Below are 17,249 nucleotides of genomic sequence, written 5' to 3' on the forward strand. Positions count from 1 at the left end.
CATTCACATAGGGAGGGGGTCTGGGATCTGGGGGGCCCCCTTGTTAAAGGGGCTTCCAGATTCCGATGAGCCCCTGCCCGCAGACCCCCACAACCACCGGCCAGGGTTGTGGGGAAGAGGCCCTTGTCCTCATCAACATGGGGGCAAGGTGCTTTGAGGTGGGGGGTGCAGAGCTCCCCCTGCCCCAAAGCACCAACACCCTCCCCATGTTGAGGGCATGTGGCCTGGTATGGTCCAGGGGGGGGGTGGGGCTGCTCGCTCGTCCCCTCCCCCTTCCTGCCTTACCGGGCTGCATGCTCGGATAAGGGTCTGGTATGGATTTTGGGGGGGACCCCACGCTGTTTTTTTGGCATGGGGCTACCCTCAAATTCCATGCTGGACCCGAAGGGCTTGGTTTGGAACCTGGGGGGGACCCCCACGCCGTTTTTTTCCCATTTTTGGCGTGGAGTTCCCCCTTAAGATTCTCACAGCGCAAGTCGCGACGCAAGTCGGATCATCTCCAACTTGCGGTGCGACTTCCATTCAAATCAATAGGCTCCCATAGGGAACCATTGATTTTGAATTGAGGCATGAATCTGGGTCATGTTCAGCTGCGTTTCTGCGTTTAAAACGCCGGGAAACACACGTTCGTTCCAAAAAAACGTCCCTGAACTCATCTGCCTGCAAATGACTGTAAACGACCATGGACAGATAAGATAAAATGTAGATGAGTTCAGGGGCTTCTAAAAAAAACGCCCAACTGCTCCTAAACGGGCATTTACAATGTCTCGTGTACATGGAGCCTGTGTTTTCTTCTACATTGTATTTACAGAGCATCACATTGCTTTAGCACTTTATACCACTTTCTTGCCACTAGGTAGTGCCATCCCCCTTTCCTCTTTTATAGTGCATCATATTTCATTTAGCATTTCAGCAACTTATTAGCACCTTATAACAATTTTCATCACTGGGCAGCGCCATTCCCCTACCCTTCTTTTTCTAAACCCTTGGATAATCTTCTTTTACCTTGTTTCTGGAGAACCTTAAACTCCTTACTCCTCCCATGAACTTCCTATTTAAGCCATGCCTTTGAGGGGACAGCCAATTTCGCTGTTATACGAGCTGTACACTTTGTGAGATACTGTACATGACCATATGATGGGTAAATAGTTTGACCTGAAAGATTTTTCTGTTGTTTTTCCCACCTCAGCGAACAGCCCACATAACCTCCATTTGAAGGTGTATGGTTGTGTGCTCATTTCAAATTAAAATAGTGCATACTCACCAGAACCAATTATTGTGAGATGAGGCTATAGTTTTATGAGCTGAATTTTTTATTCATGATAATGGTACATCTGCATGTTCAATAGAAGTGGTTGACATAACTAGGGCAGAGTAGAACTTGGATCTGAATGCTTCATATTTTAATACCGGAATGGTATGACTGATTATTGGTTCAACTTTGTGTCTGTAGGTATCTTGTTCATTTATGTACAGCCTCCTCTCAGACTGAATTATAGTACTGACCATGATATACAAATAGTTTAGCACATTTTCACACACATTTTATATATTTCTATTTTACAGTCAAAGCCAAGAACAAACAATCAGTTTACAGTTTCAGGCCATTGATTGTTAAAACATGTTTAATCATAAAAGTGTAGTATATTTCATAGTCTGCATCAGTTATAAAAGACAAATATGTACCCCCATCACATATCCACAAAATATTTATGATACATGTTGCGTTACTGTAACAAAAAGGCATTTAATTGCCAGTAAGCCCCCAATGATACCTGAGGCTTTGTACTAGGTTACTTCTTAATGCTTTAGGTAGGGCACTTTAACTAAAAGGAAACATTTGCTTGCAGAAGTACAACTGATTTTTGTTATATTTATGGGATTTTTAGCGATCTGTAGAACAAGATCCATGCGTCTGATCACTGGAAAATGTTTTGGACTCTTCTGTGCATAGGGCATAAAATTTACTTATTGAAAGTTTCTAGAAATGTATTTGGTTGTTCAATCATAAGTGGCAGGACCATGAGCGAGGTGTCACCAGTCCCCAGAATGTTTTCTGCAGAGAGAAAATCCATGGATAAATTGATTTGACAAAATTATTTGCAAAAAATTGATACTAAACAATATTCGTATTCTCCAAAAAATATTCTAAAGAAAAAAATCTATACACATTCACTCGAATGACCCTGCCTGTAACCTATTTTTCATGAAATTGTCTCTTACTGTATTTTTTTTGCCTTCTTGTAATGCCCTTGAGGAACTCCCAAACTTCTTTTCCCACCCCTCACTTCCATTTCTTTGGAACAGGTAGTGCTTGTTAATTGTAAGCATGTGCACTGCTCTATGCAGACCACAAATCTCATATTCCCAAGTCCATCTCGGGAGTGAGCAAGAGAGGGTGGCTGTGTTCCTATGTAAGATCATGGACAACAAACATAGCCACCTTCTAACAGAAAGTTAGATGACAGCAGCAAAAAAAAAAAAAAAAGTATGAAGGAGGCTGAGAATAATAGAAGTTACTTAAATACATATTTAAGAACTTGTTAGGCATGATACAACATTTCTCCAAGGGATATTGTTTATGGCAAGAAAGAGGATTGCTATAAGGTGGATGTCAGTGTTGCCTACAACAGTGAACCAATGGGTAGCAGAAGGTAATGCTTATATTCCTTACAAAATGTCTTTATCTCCATACGGGATGTCCAGCTAAATGCTATAAAATGTGGAACAGATGCCTTAATCAAGGTTTTACATGTTTGAATATGAAATTATAATTCCTGGTTCCCATACAGAGGACGGAGTTACCATCTTTAAACCCTATTCATCTATATGTAGGACAAAATGCTCCAAAAAGTTGCCGCTCCAAAAGTTAATTGTGTTAAATTTCCTCGACGGAGACTGTCGGGAAATTGTCAGCTGAACAAGGTCTATATCCAATCAGATGCAAACACCATTAGGGTATTTTGACAGCCAGCGGCACCGGCATGAATACAATAGCCTGGCAGAGAAGATTTGTCTGTCCACACTTTTAGCACGTATGGAAGAATCTTTTAAGCTGGGTATACACTAGTAGAATTTTGTTTACAATCATTTTAATAATGTTTATGTGATTTTCTAATCGTTAATGGGGTCAAATGGATGTCTGCTTTTGTCCACAATGATGAGAAAATTTGAAGCAGCAGAATGGAAATGTATTTTTTGCCAGGTCAACTGGAGCTGCACGGATAATTTCTAACAAAATACGATCTCGATTCAATCCCCCTCATGATCTTAATCTGGCATTTCCATGATTCATGTAAACAGTGCAGAGCAGTCCTCCCAATAAAAAAAAAAAAAAAAAAGCACCGGAAACATTTATCAACAACTTTGCTGAAAGAGAGATAAAACTAAACATTGTATCCTTCTGTTCTTTTAGAGATCAAATGGATGAACTTTGGTCTGTAAATGAGGTCAGTTTAACCACTTAAAGACTAAGCCTTTTTCTGACACTTGTTGCTTACAAGTTAAAATCAGTATTTTTTGCTATAAAATTGCATAGAACCCCCGAACATTATAAATTGATTTTTTAATACAGACTTACCTGTAAAATCCATTTCTTGAAGTACATCAAAGGACACAGAGCCATAAATTATAAACATATAGGTTATATAGCCACCTACAGGTGAAGGACACTGGCAACCAATCAGAAAGGATGTCCCCCTATATAACCCCTCCCACACAGGAAGTACTTCCTTTGTAGCAAGCAATAAAGGCCCCAAAGAAGAAGGGAGGGACCTCTGTGTCACGTGATATACTTCAAGAAATGGATTTTACAGGTAAGTCTGTATCTGAAAAATCAATTTTTCTTTTCGTACATCACGGGACACAGAACCATAAATCATAACATATGGGATGTCCCAAAGTAATAAAGCTGAGGGGAGGGGGGACACCAAAAATACCACCATCTGACCACCAAAAGGATTACACCACTACCTGCAGAACACTGTGGCCAAATGCAGATTCCTCCTGGGTCCCAACATAGATAGAAATGAGTGAACATGTTCACCAACGACCAGGTCGCATCCTTGCAAATCTGAGCCATAGAGGCTTGATGGAGATGTGCCTCTTTACTCCTCTGGTAGAATGGGCCTTCACAGGAAAAGGTGGAACCTTCCCTTCTAAATCATACGCCTGGGTAATAACCTGTTAAATCCAATGAGAAATTGTAGACTTAAGAGGTTGCCAACCCCTTCCTGGGCCCTTCTGGCAGCACAAACAAGCTCGTGGTTTTACGAATCCGAGCTGATCTCTCCAAGTGAAAAACTTAAGTGCGTGCATTACATCAAGAGAATGCAATAACTTCTCCTCCTGAGTGAGGATCTGGAAAAAAGAAAGGTAGTACAATGTCCTGATTCAAATGAAAGGCGGACACCACCTTGGGCAAAAAACCTGGGTGTGGATGTAGAATCACCCTAACTTGATGAAAAATCAAGAATGGCTCTTTACAAGAAAGAACTGCTAGTTCAGATACCCTTCTAGCTGAAGTTATCGCAATCAAAAATACCAGTTTTCTGGTTAGTAAAAAAGGCTGCTTTTGTAAAATTGCCAGCACCAAATTTAAATCCCAAGGATACAATGGTGGCTTCACAGGCGGAAGCAAATGTAACATTCCCCAGACGAAGTTCTGAACCAATGAATGGGAAGCGATCGATTCTTGGAAGAAAACCGACAAGGCCAAAATTTGCCCTTTAATAGTGCTCAAGGCTAATTTCATATCTACCCCTGCTTGAAGGAAAGTTGGAAATCTCCCAATGATATATTTGCGGGGATGCCATTTCCTGGCTTCACACCAGGCAATGTAGAACTTCCAGACTCTGTAATAAAATGTTTCTAGAGACTGATTTCCTAGCATTTATCAGCGTATTAACACCCACCCCGCTCCTTCAAGATTAAGGCTTCAATAGCCAAGCCGTCAAATTTAGAGACTGTACAGCAGGGTGGAATATCGGACCTTGAGAGAGTAGGTCTGGATGCAGTGCAAGAGCCCAAGACCTCGTCACTGCCAACCTTTGGATTTGTGCATACCAAACCCTCCTCGGCCATGCTGAAGCTGCCAGGATTACTGATTTCCCCTCTACTTGGATCCTGCATAACAGACGCGGTATCAGCTACACAGGAGGAAAGGCATAAAAATCAGGGAATACTCCTCCCAAGGAGTCACAAAAGCATCCACTCTGATTGCGAGGGATCCCTGGTCCTGGACACAAATCTCTTCAACTTGTTGTTGAACCTGGATTCCAACAGATCTGCATCTGGGACTCCCCAGCGTAGGCAGATTGATTGAAAAATCTCAGGATGTAAGGACCATTCCCCTGGAAACATCTGTTGACGGCTCAAAAAACCTGCCTGCCAGTTCTCTATTCCTGGAATAAAAAAAACTGCTGTCAGGCATGGCACAAACTTCTTTGCCCAGGATAGGATGATATTCAACTCTTTCTGGGCTGACTGACTCTTTGTGCCTCCTTGATGGTTGATATAAGCCATGGCATTGTTGGTTTGCACCCTGACAGGTTGACCCCGAAGTCTGGGCGTCCAGTATTTCAAAGTCCGACTGACTGCTTGGAATACCAGAATGTTGATGGGGAGACTTCTCTGTACCCAAGACCATTTCCCCTGGACAGTGGCTTCCTCCAGAACCGCTCCCCAGCCGGAGAGACTGGCATCTGTTGTCACCACTTTCCAGGTCACTGGAAGAAAGGATTTCCCCTTCACAAGATTTCTGGTAAACAACCACCAATTCAGACCCTGACGTACTCTTGGTACCAGAGACATGGACCACTCCAGAGACTGAACTCTTCCAGTCCGTGTAGACAGAATGTTGTTCTGTAAGAGTCTGGCATGGAATTGAGCATAGGGAATTGCCTTGAATGTGGACACCATCTTCCCCAGTAACATCATGCAAAGAGGTATAGAAGAATATCTTAGCCTTACTATGGACCGAACCAGATCCTTCAGGTCTGTGAAATTTGTTGGCAAGAATATCTTTCCTGTACTGTATCCACAAGAAGTATTCCCCAAGTATTCCAGACGCTGGACCGGCTGTAAAGCGGACTTTGCCAAGTTCAGTATCCAATCCTGACTTTATAGGAACTGTACTGTCTGGAGGACATTTCGGCTTAGAGCTGAAGCCGATCAATCTATTAGTAATAGATTGTCCAGATATCCTATTACAGATATCCCTCAGGACCTTAGAACAGCCAATACTTGAGCTAGCATCTTTGTGAACACTCTTAGAGCTGTGGCTAACCCGAAGGGCAGGGCCACAAACTGAAAATGACGGTTTTCTATTGCAAAGTGAGACCTTTGATGAGCCTGGAATAAAGGCACATGAAGATATGCATTCTTGATGTCTATGGATGCTAGAAATTCATCTCCCTCCAGGGAGGCTATAACTGAATGAATTGACTCCATATGGAAAGTACGGATGTTCAGAAACTGGTTTAGAGCTTTGAGATCTAGAATAGGTCTCACATCCCCGCTTGGTTTGGGGATTATGAACAGGATTGAGTAAAAACCCCTGAACCTTTAGTTCTCCGGAACCTCTGTTATCACTCTTTGGGCCCTCAGCTGGTCCAATGGCAGAAAGAGAGACCTTCTTTTTAGGACATCTGTCGGTATACTTGACTTTCTAAACCGAGGATACGGGAACACCTGAAGTTCCAGTTTGTACCCCTGCAAAATGGTGGAGATGCCCCAGTTGTCTTAGATCGCTTCCACCCAAAACGTTGAGAACCGCAGCAGCCTTCCCCCCCACCCAAATGAGTGGGGGTGCCCCTTCACAGAGTAGGCTTAGAGGAAGGCTCTGCTGATCTCTGGGCCCAGGGCTTTTTCTGCCCCTGCCCCGAAGGCTTGGTTCCGGACCCAGATGGTTGAGGCCGTCATCACCGTCCGAAATAAGACGCACTGGTAGTATGAGTGCTGGGGATCTTAATAAGGACACTTGCTCTTCCTTTTCACAGGTAGCAATGTACTCTTCCCCCTGGGAAATCTTTTGGATATACTTATCCAGATCATCACTGTCACAGGCCCTACTCCCCCCCCCCCTTTTCCTTTTTCATGCACCCTCAGTACTTTGCCATCTTCCCCAGCATGGGATTCTTCCCTCCCCCTTGCTGCTCACTCCATTGCCTGCCCCCCACTGTGCTGTCCTTCTCCCCTCCCTGTTTAGGTGCCAGAAAGTCTTCTCCGCCTTCAAGCTGCCTGTGGACAAAGAACACACTCCTTGTGTGGGCTTGAGTAGAGGAGGGCGGGGCTGGTTGCCGAGGCAACCTGATGCCAGATGGGAGTTGCCTGGCCACCTGCTGGAGCGCAGCTTCTAAGATATTTAGCAGAGCGAGAGTCCCTCCTGTGTCTTTCTTCTCTGCTGTTGGTAATACTGTGTGTCCCTGGGTTGCGGCCAGAGAACACAGATTCTTCCTTTGGTTCCCACGGGCCTCTTTAATCCTGCAGCCAATCCTCAGGAGTGGATTTACCCTGTCCCTGCCTGCAACCTGGAGTGTGGATTTACCTTGTCCCTGCCTGCAACCTTGAGTGTGGATTTACCCTGTATCTGCCTACAACCTGGAGTGTGGATTTACCCTGTATCTGCCGACAACCCGGAGTGTGGATTTACCTTGTCCCTGCCTGCAACCTGGAGTGTGGATTTACATTGTCCCTGCCTGCAACCTGAAGTGTGGATTTACCCTGTACCTGCCTCCAACCCTGAGTGTGGATTAACCCTGTACCTGCCTGCTGGTGAGTGGAATAACCCTGGGCCTACCAGAACTCTGCCTAGACTTTGTCACCTCATTGTTTGCCTAGATCTGCGTGTGGCCCAATCCCTCACTGGCCAGGACTTTGTCTATTCTATCGGGAGCCCCCTGTTACGGACTACCCGTTATCTGGTACTCTGTCCTACCCACATTGGGTCTGACCCTGGGCACCTTTGTTTTGGTCCTCTCTTTGTGAGCCTACCCGCTACCGTTCAATAAAAGGCTTTGTCGGCACTCCTGCTCTCCATGTGCATTCTGTCCCACCTACACTTCCGTTACACTGGTTGGCAGTGGCGTGATCAGAACGCTGAAGAGGATGGAGAGCAGCCCCATCACCCTGGACCTAACGCAGGGTGAGGAGTACAGAAATTGGACTGTGGCAGCTGCTGGAGGTGCCCCGGGGAGACTGGGTACGCTACCTAGTGGGCCTGCTGGAAGGGGGTGCGGCTGCTGCGTACCAGACAATGGACGCACAGTGGAATCGAGATTACAGTAGGATCAAACAGACTGTATTAGAACACTACGCAGTAACTTCAGAAACCCACCGGATCCAATTCCGGGACCTCTCCTGTCATTCTGAGCCTTCCTTCAAGATGTATGCGCACACAAAATATTGCAGGTCTGCCAACGCTGGCTGGAGGGGGAGCAGGCCTTTACTAAACATGTTATCCAGGCCTTCTTGGAGGAAAAACTCTTTGCCAAATGCCCAGCAGAGGTACGGGAGTGGGTGAAGGTGAGGAACCCTGGCCCCCTCGATCGGGCTTCTGCACTGGCAGACGAGGCCCTTGCCAGTAAGCCCTGGAAGAGGCTGGTAGCTGAACAGCCCAAGGCCCAGAACCCAGCCCAACCACTTCCTGGCCCTCCCATGCCACTACTCCGGTGCCCTGTCACCCCAACACCATCCCCAGTCCCTCCCTACCGGCTTCGTCCTTCTGAGCCATTTCTGGACCGCCGGTGCTATGGGTGTAACCAACCCGGGAATTTTCAGGCCAGCTGCCCTCAGAACCATCGCACCACGTCCGCCAGCCACAGTAGCCCAGTCAACTACCTAGAGCTGGCCCAAGCAGAAGGACCACTACCCCCGCCTCCCAGTGACTGGCTGACCCCCACGGTGGCCAATTCTCCTCGGGGAGTCTACAGTGTTCATTCCCTTGTCCCACAATACCCAGCAGCAGGACCCTCAGTAGGTGAACTTATTGCCACAAGTGCCTCCAAGGAGACCTGCCGAGGTCCCCTTGTTGGCACTTGTAAAATAAAAGGGGGAGGGGTTGTCACAGGCCCTACTTCTCCCCACCTTCTTTTCCTCTTTCCTGTACCCTCAGTACTTTGCCATCTTCCCCAGCATGGGATTCTTCCCTCCCCCCCTGGCTGCTTACTCCATTGCCTGACCTCCCCCCCCCCCATTGTGCTGTCCTTCTCCCCTCCCTGGCCAGGTGCCAGAAAGTCTTCTTCCCCGCCTTCATGCTGCCTGTGGACAAAGAACACACTCCTTGTGTGGGCTTGAGTAGAGGAGGGCGGGGCTGGTTGCCGAGGCAACCCGACACCAGATGGGAGTTGCCTGGCCACCTGCTGGAGCGCAGCTCCTAAGATATTTAGCAGAGTGAGAGTCCCTCCTGTGTCTTTCTTCTCTGCTGTTGGTCATACTGTGTGTCCCTGGGCTGCGGCCAGAGAACACAGACTCTTCTATTGGTTCCCATGGGCCTCTTTAATCCTGCAGCCAATCCTCAGGAGTGGATTTACCCTGTCCCTGCCTGCAACCTGGAGTGTGGATTTACCTTGTCCCCGCCTACAACCTGGAGTGTGGATTTACCTTGTCCCTGCCTGCAGCCTGGAGTGTGGATTTACCTTGTCCCTGCCTGGAGTGTGGACTTACCCTGTACCTGCCTCCAACCCTGAGTGTGGATTAACCCTGTACCTGCCTGCTGGTGAGTGGATTAACCCTGGGCCTACCAGAACTCTGCCTAGACTGTCACCTCAATGTTTGCCCGGATTCCGTGTGTGGCACAATCCCTCACTGGCCAGGACTTTGCCCATTCTATCGGGAGCCCCCTGTTACGGACTACCCTGTTATCTGGAACTCTGTCCTACACACATTGGGTCTGACCTTGGGCACCTTTGTTTTGGCCCTTTCTTTGTGAGCCTACCCGCTACCGTTCAATAAAAGGCTTTGTTGGCACTCCTGCTCTCCATGTGCGTTCTGTCCCACCTACACTTCCGTTCCAATCACCAAAAAGGCATTTCTCCCTGAAAAGGGAAGCCAGCCAGTAACTTTTTACATGGCAATTCCGCAGACCAGCTCTTTAACCAAAGGATTCTGTGCATATGCACGGTCATCAGAGCAACTCGTGATATTTGCCTTATGGAGTCCGTAAGAGCATCTACTGCGAAACAGATCTTCCACAGACTCTCCTTGAGAAGGAACAGTCTTGGACACCCACTTCATACGGTCTTTTAAGCCTGAAAAACTCCTATGGCCGCTACTGCTGGATGTATCGCAGATCTTGCAACCACAAAGGAGGCTTTCAATAAAGATTCCAACTTATCTGCTGGATTTTTAAAAACCTGGGCATTATCCACATGGCAGGGTAAACTCTGTTAATCGAAGAAATGGCAGCATCCACAGTGGGTATATTCCATTTCTTAGTAAACTTTTTCCTCCATAGGATACAATAGTGAAAACCTTTAAGGAGGAAAAAAAATCCCATCCCAATCTGGATCCATTTTTTGCACCACAGGCAGATGTATGGGAAACGTCCGATGGACTATGAGGAGGGCGCAATGAGCCTAGAGAGGAAAATGAGACTTCAGCCGGCTCTAAGGGAGAAAATTTGTGTCCAGGCTGGACCATTTCAGTAAGAGACTGAACTAACAATCTCTGGATTTGAGAGGCTGACAGAGACTCCTCTGACCCTGACTCCCCAGAAGTGGAAACCTCAGCTTGACCTTCTATAGGGTCATCATCAGCTACTTCTTCCACATCCTCTGCCCAATCCTGAACTGAATTAAGGGGGTGGCTAAGGTGAGGAGGATCTATCACGTTTCTTCCCTCTTTGTGATGCTGCAATTATGTTCGCAATCTTACCCTCAAGGCTGGCTAATCCTGATGCCAAATTGTCCTTAGTGACGTAGGTTGCGGCAGAAGCACCTGGGGAAGCTACCATGCCTGACCACCGTAATGGCTCAGATTGGCTAGTCACCTCTGGCTCTTCAGTGGGGAATAGACACAGAGGAAGCACGGCTAGGACCTTCAAGGCCTGACGGTGGAATCACAGTGCCCCTTCCAACTGTGACCCCCCCAAGCCCTCTTTGGGGCAGACATTGCTTTAAAGCAAGACAAACTTGAGGTACTAACTTCAGTGTACCCAAAGGCTTGTGCTAAGCTTGTACAGCCTATCACACACAGCACTAATTATCCCAAGATACAGGACCTGTTTGTGGCAGTAACATACACCCACAGTGACTCACGCAACTCAGCTGCTGCTGCTTTGTGTCCCCTTCAGACTCAGCAGAGGCTAGCGCATTGGAAACAGTTCCTTCTAAATAGCGCCCATTTATGCTGTACTGCGCATGCGTGACGTGCTATGTGGTGTCCACGTGCAAGCCAATCGCAATCAAACATGCCCTACATGCGGCTTATGTCTGTATTTAAAGGCGAAGATTCCCGCGCGTGTGCAAATAGGCCTTTGCCACAGACACGCTATCAAGGGAAGAAATTAACATGTGGGTGCTTATGCGCCAAGGCTAAAACAGCAACATTGAGTGAGAGCAGCTTAGGCTGAATTTTGTTTGTCACAGCTGATACCTTTCAGGTGTTTAGCCCAGGGCAAAAAAAACAGTGTGATAACAATAGTGTAACGGAGCAGCTGGCTGAGCCGAACGTGCAGAGGTAGCCTCGCAGGATCTTGTGGAACAGGAACACAGACAGGTCACTCTGGTGGTAGACAAGGGCTAGCCTGAGGTGTGGAGTCTAACTGCCAACAGGTCTTCACCAGAGCCTCTGATGGTGAGGATGGATTTTGCTGCGTGCTGAACACCAGGTCACGGTCCTCAGAATCGCCCCCACCAGGAGGTGAACAAGTCCAGAACTGGTAGCAGATAAGCAGATAAGGATAAGGCAGAAGAGTAGTCACAGGAACAAGCCGAGGTCAGGGCAGGCAGCAAACAGACAAAGTGAGGGGCAAGCCAGAGGTCAATCAGAAAGTCAACAGGATGCAGCAGGTTCAGGATCAGGAATAAAGGTAAAGCTGCAGATAAGACAGCAAGGAACAAGTGTGTCAGTTACCCTTATATAGGCCACGTATGGCGCTAAAACGTGACGCTATTGCGTGCGCGCACTTCACACACATGTATGCGCAATGGCAAATGCAAGTTCGCCGTTAAATGGGACAGAGTGAATTCGCTCATGCGCATTCTCGTACGCCCTTGGGATGTCACAGTGCGTTCCTTACATTGCCCCCTTCTTATGGGCAACCTCCGGGTGCCCAATAGACCCTTCTTCTATGGATAGTTGTGAAAAAAAAAAAAAGCGTGGCTCAGTTCTTTAGCATGGATATTTTGTTCTGGCTCCCAGGAATTCTCTTCCAAACCGTAACCTTTCCATTTGATGAGAAATTGCAATGGATTCCTTTTTTTCCTGCAATCCAAAATAGTCTCTACCTCATATTCTTCATCCCCATCAATAATCACAGGTTCAGGTTGTTCCGAGCTTCTGCGAGGGAATGAGTTGGGGACTGCAGGTTTTAACAAGGAGACATGGAACACTGGATGGATTCTGGGTGAATCAGGCAAGGACAATTCATAAGAGACCTTGTTGAGTTTTCTCTAGACCGGGAAAGGTCCAATAAACCTGGGTGCCAATTTCTTTGAGGGACAGGCTAGGTGGAGGTTAGATGTAGATAGCCATACTTGGTCACCTGGTTAAAGGATCAGTTCCCCTCTCCTCTTCCTGTCAAAGATCTTTTTAGAGGCTATTTGTGCCTTAATTATTGCTTCTTGTAGCAGCTTCCTATTGCGGTTGAGGAAATTAATGGTATCCTGTACTGCTGGAACTGCGGGTTCAGCAGAAACCTCAGGTAAGAAAGATGGGTGAAAACCATAGTTTGCGAAGAACGGGGATTGCCCCATAGCAGAATGTTTGGCATTGTTGTACGAAAACTCTGCCAAATGGTAGAAGGGCCACCCAATCATCTTGGACAAACATGTTTGTCCAAGATGAACAATCGGTTTGTCCATTAGTCTGAGGATGGTAGGCAGACGACAAAAACAGCTCAATCTTCAAAGCACCACACAAAGCTTTCCAGAAGCGGGAGGTAAACTGGACCCCTCCATCTAAAACAATATTTGCAGATACCCCATGAAGCCTAACAATTTCCTTCATGATAACTTCTGCGGTCTCCTTGGCAGTGGGTGTGTTCCTGAGTGGCAGGAAATGGGCCCTCTTTGATAGATAGTCAATAACCACAAAAATGGCGGAACAGCCCTCCAACGGGGGAAGCTCCACTAAGAAGTCCATGGTGACCATTCTCCAAGACCTGTAAGGAACTGGTAGTGGCCTTAGCAGGCCCCGCGTCTTTCTTCTCGCAGACTTGCTCCGGGTACAGATGGTACATGAATTCACGTGTTCCCTGCAACTCTTTTCCAGGTCTGGCCATCAAAACATATGTTGTAATAGATCCAATGTCTTATGAACACCAAAATGGCCCGCCAGAGGTTGGTCATGGAATAACCCCAAAACTGTCACTCAGACCTCTTCAGGGACAAAGATCTTGTCTCCTAGCCATAACAACCCATCTCTGGGTACCAGGGACACCTCAGGGAGACAGGGAATATTTGTAGAAGCTTGCTTCATGTGGGCCATCAGGTTAGTCTGTAACAAAAAGAAATTACCTTCGGACAGGATGGTGTCAGGTACTGGAATTTCCTTTGGATCATCAAACATATGGGAGAGTGCATCTGGCTTGACATTTTTTGATCCTGGCTGGTAGGTAATATGGAAGGAAAATCTCGAGAAGAATAGCGCCCATCGTCCCTGCGCCCATTGTCCCTGACGTGGCCTCAGCCATTTAGCAGATCTTAGATACTCGAGATTCTTGTGATCTGTGAAGATTAGGATAGGGTGTGTTGCCCCTTCCAACAAGTACCTCCACTCTTCAAGAGCAGACTTGGATGGCCAGAAGTTCTCGATCACCAACGTCATAGTTCTTTTCTGCCGGGGAAAGCTTACAAGAGAAGAAGGCTATAGGATGTATTAGATCTTTAATACCCTGCCTTTGTGAAATAACTGCCTCCCACAGCTACTTCTGACACATCCACTTCAAGGAGATAAGGTAGGGCAGGATTTGGGTGACTCAGGATGGGAGCAGTTGTAAAAAGTCTTTTCAAAGTTGAAAAGGCGGCCTGTGCTTCAGGAGACCAACAGAACCGAGTATTCTGTTTCCTGAGCTGTGTAATGGGGGAAATGATATCAGAGAATCCCTTGATAAATCTCCTATAGAAATTTGCCAAACCTGCAAAGCGCTGCACCCTTTTTTTGTCTGGCGGGGCTGGCCAGTCTAAGATGGCTGAGACTTTTTGAGGATTCATCTTAATTCCTTCAGTGGAAATTACTAAGCCTAGAAACTGGATACTTTGCAGCTCAAATTCGCACTTCTCAGGCTTGGTGTATAGTCCATGTTGGCGGAGACGGCCGAGAAAGTCTTTGACCTGTCCTCGATGTTGGTCCAGAGATGCAGAGAAAATCAAGAGGTCATCCAGGTAGGCAATAATAAAGATATCCAACCAGTCTCTGAAGGTATCATTTACAAATAGCTGGAAGGGCATCACCAGATATTCAAAATGCCCAAACCTGGTGCGGAACACTGTTTTCCACTCATCCCCCCTCCCGAATACAGACCAAATTATAGGCCCCTCATAAGTCTAACTTGGTGAAAATAGAGGCTGAACTAAATATTTGGAAAAGTTCTGGTACCAGAGAAAGAGGATAATGTTTTTTGACCGTAACCTTATTCAGTTCCCGGTAGTCCACACAGGGGCGGAGAGAGTGGTCCTTTTCCACAAAGAAAATTCCTGTCCCTGCTGGGGATATAGATGGATGGATGAACCCTTTCTTTAGACTTTCGTCCATGTATTCCTTCAGTGCCTCCAATTCACGTTCTGATAAAGGGAAGATCCGACCAAACGGAATCTCGACCTCTGGAAGTAGTTCAATTGGGCAGTTGTATGTACGATGAGGGGGGGAAGAGTCTCGGCCACTCATTTACTAAAAATGTCCAGATCCACAGTCTCATGCACAGATTGGTTTGTCACAGCTGATACCTATGAGGTTATCAGCACAGGGTGAAAACAGTGTGTCAGAAAAACAAGCACCGAAATAAAGCTTAACAGGATGTATTTTGCCTAGGCTTAACATCCATAGTCTCATGCAGAGACTCACATGGCACTCAGTCTCTGTTATCTTTTTAAAGGGAACAGTGCATAAAATATTTACAATTTGCAATGCCAGCAATTATTACCTTCAAGGTTAGCTGTATGTATAAATATATTAAATTGGACTCACCAGTCCTGCCACAGTATCCTGTTTAAAACAGAAATCCAAGCTTCACTCATCATGGCGAGCTTTGTTTTGGCGACCTTCAAGGACTGGGTCCCCTTGTCTTAGAGGGGCCATGGCCTTGGACCTGTAGAGCACCCTGCATGGAGCGCCTTTGGGGTTTTGTATTCCAAGGGTCCATATCCCAGGGTCCAGCGCCTAAAAAGGATCTGCTTCCCGGGGCTCAGGTACCATCTTTTAGTCCATCGACTGCTTTGGATGGATCTGATAGCTACCCCCTTAGATTCAGTGATCTTTGATCGGGGTATGTAGCATATCTTCTTTGAAGAGAAATGGGGAGAGACTCTCCCACTGTGACCATCACCTTTAGACACTGGTGAAAAAACAGGTACTTCCTGTGTGGGAGGGGTTATATAGGGGGACATCCTTTCTGATTGGTTGCCAGTGCCGTTCACCTGTAGGTGGCTATATAACCCATATGTTATGATTTATGGTACTGTGTCCCGTGATGTACGAAAAGAAATAAATTTTTTAGCAGAGACCTTAGAGAATAAAATGGAGATCGTTGCAATATTTTATATCACACTGCATTTGCGCAGTGGTCTTTCAAATGCAATTTTTGGGGAAAAATACACTTCAATTCATTTAAAAAAAAACGAAACCGTAAAGTTAACCCAATTTTTTTGTATAATGTGAAAGATGATGTTACGCAGAGGATCATGATCTTTATTCTAAGCAAAAAAAAATAAAAAATTATGATTCTCATTTTATCCAGAATCGTGCAGCTCTAATGTCAACTATGAAGTATCATCCATCAACACAGTATGTTAAAATTTGAAGTGGCAGATTCAGCTGCACTTCTTTTTGAAGTCATCCAATCAAGAAACGCAAATCTACTTAAAAGAGAAGTATGGCCAAAGCTTTTTTTCCTCTTGTGGGTCACAGGAGTACACTTACTTTTGCTCTCCTTTGACACAGAATCAGCCAACAGTGGGCTAAAGGCCACTGTCAGCTGACAACACAGAGCTGCTGCAGACTCTGGAAGGATCTCAACCAAACCCAGCTGCCTCATTGAAACTTAGCGCTTGGCTGAGATCTGAAGCCAGATACTCCTGGCCTCCTCTCCAGCCCAGCACTCCAGTGAGAACTGGAGAGACAAAGTGGAGAACAGTGACTGGCAGTCACTATTCTCCATTCTAAATGTACCACGAACTGAACGATCAGCAGTCACACGATCTCTCGGGCTTAGAGCCGGCAGGGGGACAGCTGCAGCATCAGTCTAATCCGGTTTAGGTGAGTATGTAGGTTTGGTTTTTATATACACCATACATCATCTTTAAGAGTTTGCTCTACATACAGATTATCAGAAATTATATAGAAAACAGCAGTTGATCTAATTTACAGCAGGCTTTCCGTCCCAATTTGTTTTTTCCTCCCCAACATACATTTATATTCATCTGGGTACATTCTTGATTTTAACAATAAAAACAGTTTGCATATGCCCTGCTTTAAGATATTACAGAGTTTTGTACCCAATACCAGATAATATCTTCATAAGAACAAACAAGATAATACCAGATCCAAGATAAGTCTAGTATAGAGTAAATCTAGCCATCAAGGTTGAATCACTCTGAGCTATACTTTGAAATGAATACTGTGAGCGATATGTGGCTGCTTGTTTTGATATTATCTTATAAAATAGATACTATTATTGATAAACGTACAATATTGCTTGAATGATCAAAGGTTCATTTACCTCTGTGAGTGGACAATGGATCTGTGCATACCATTCCTGACTGTACAGACAAACCTGGATGCCCTGACCAATGAACAGGAGGGTCCATACTATTACATTGAACACTGGACTTTTTCGCTTGTCATTGATTGTAAAATTAAACAGGACTAAAAAA

At 46.0% G+C, this 17,249-nt stretch overlaps 1 protein-coding gene across 1 annotated transcript in view; it reads right to left on the minus strand.

The window, feature by feature from the left end:
* Positions 1–1,842: 1,842 nt before the first annotated feature.
* Positions 1,843–17,249, minus strand: part of LOC309545698 (sterol O-acyltransferase 2-like) — a gene marked incomplete at its 5' end in the record, with an annotated part of 213,117 nt that continues 197,710 nt past the window's right edge. The window contains 2 exons of the mRNA XM_082245034.1: positions 1,843–2,056; positions 17,096–17,241. Coding sequence (XP_082101160.1) covers positions 2,006–2,056; positions 17,096–17,241 — 197 coding nt within the window. The 3' untranslated portion in view covers positions 1,843–2,005. The remainder of the gene's footprint in view (positions 2,057–17,095; positions 17,242–17,249) is intronic.

The sequence above is a fragment of the Pelophylax lessonae genome, assembly GCF_965119305.1.
Source record: "Pelophylax lessonae genome assembly, chromosome: 2".
NCBI classification, from domain to species: Eukaryota; Metazoa; Chordata; class Amphibia; order Anura; family Ranidae; genus Pelophylax; species Pelophylax lessonae.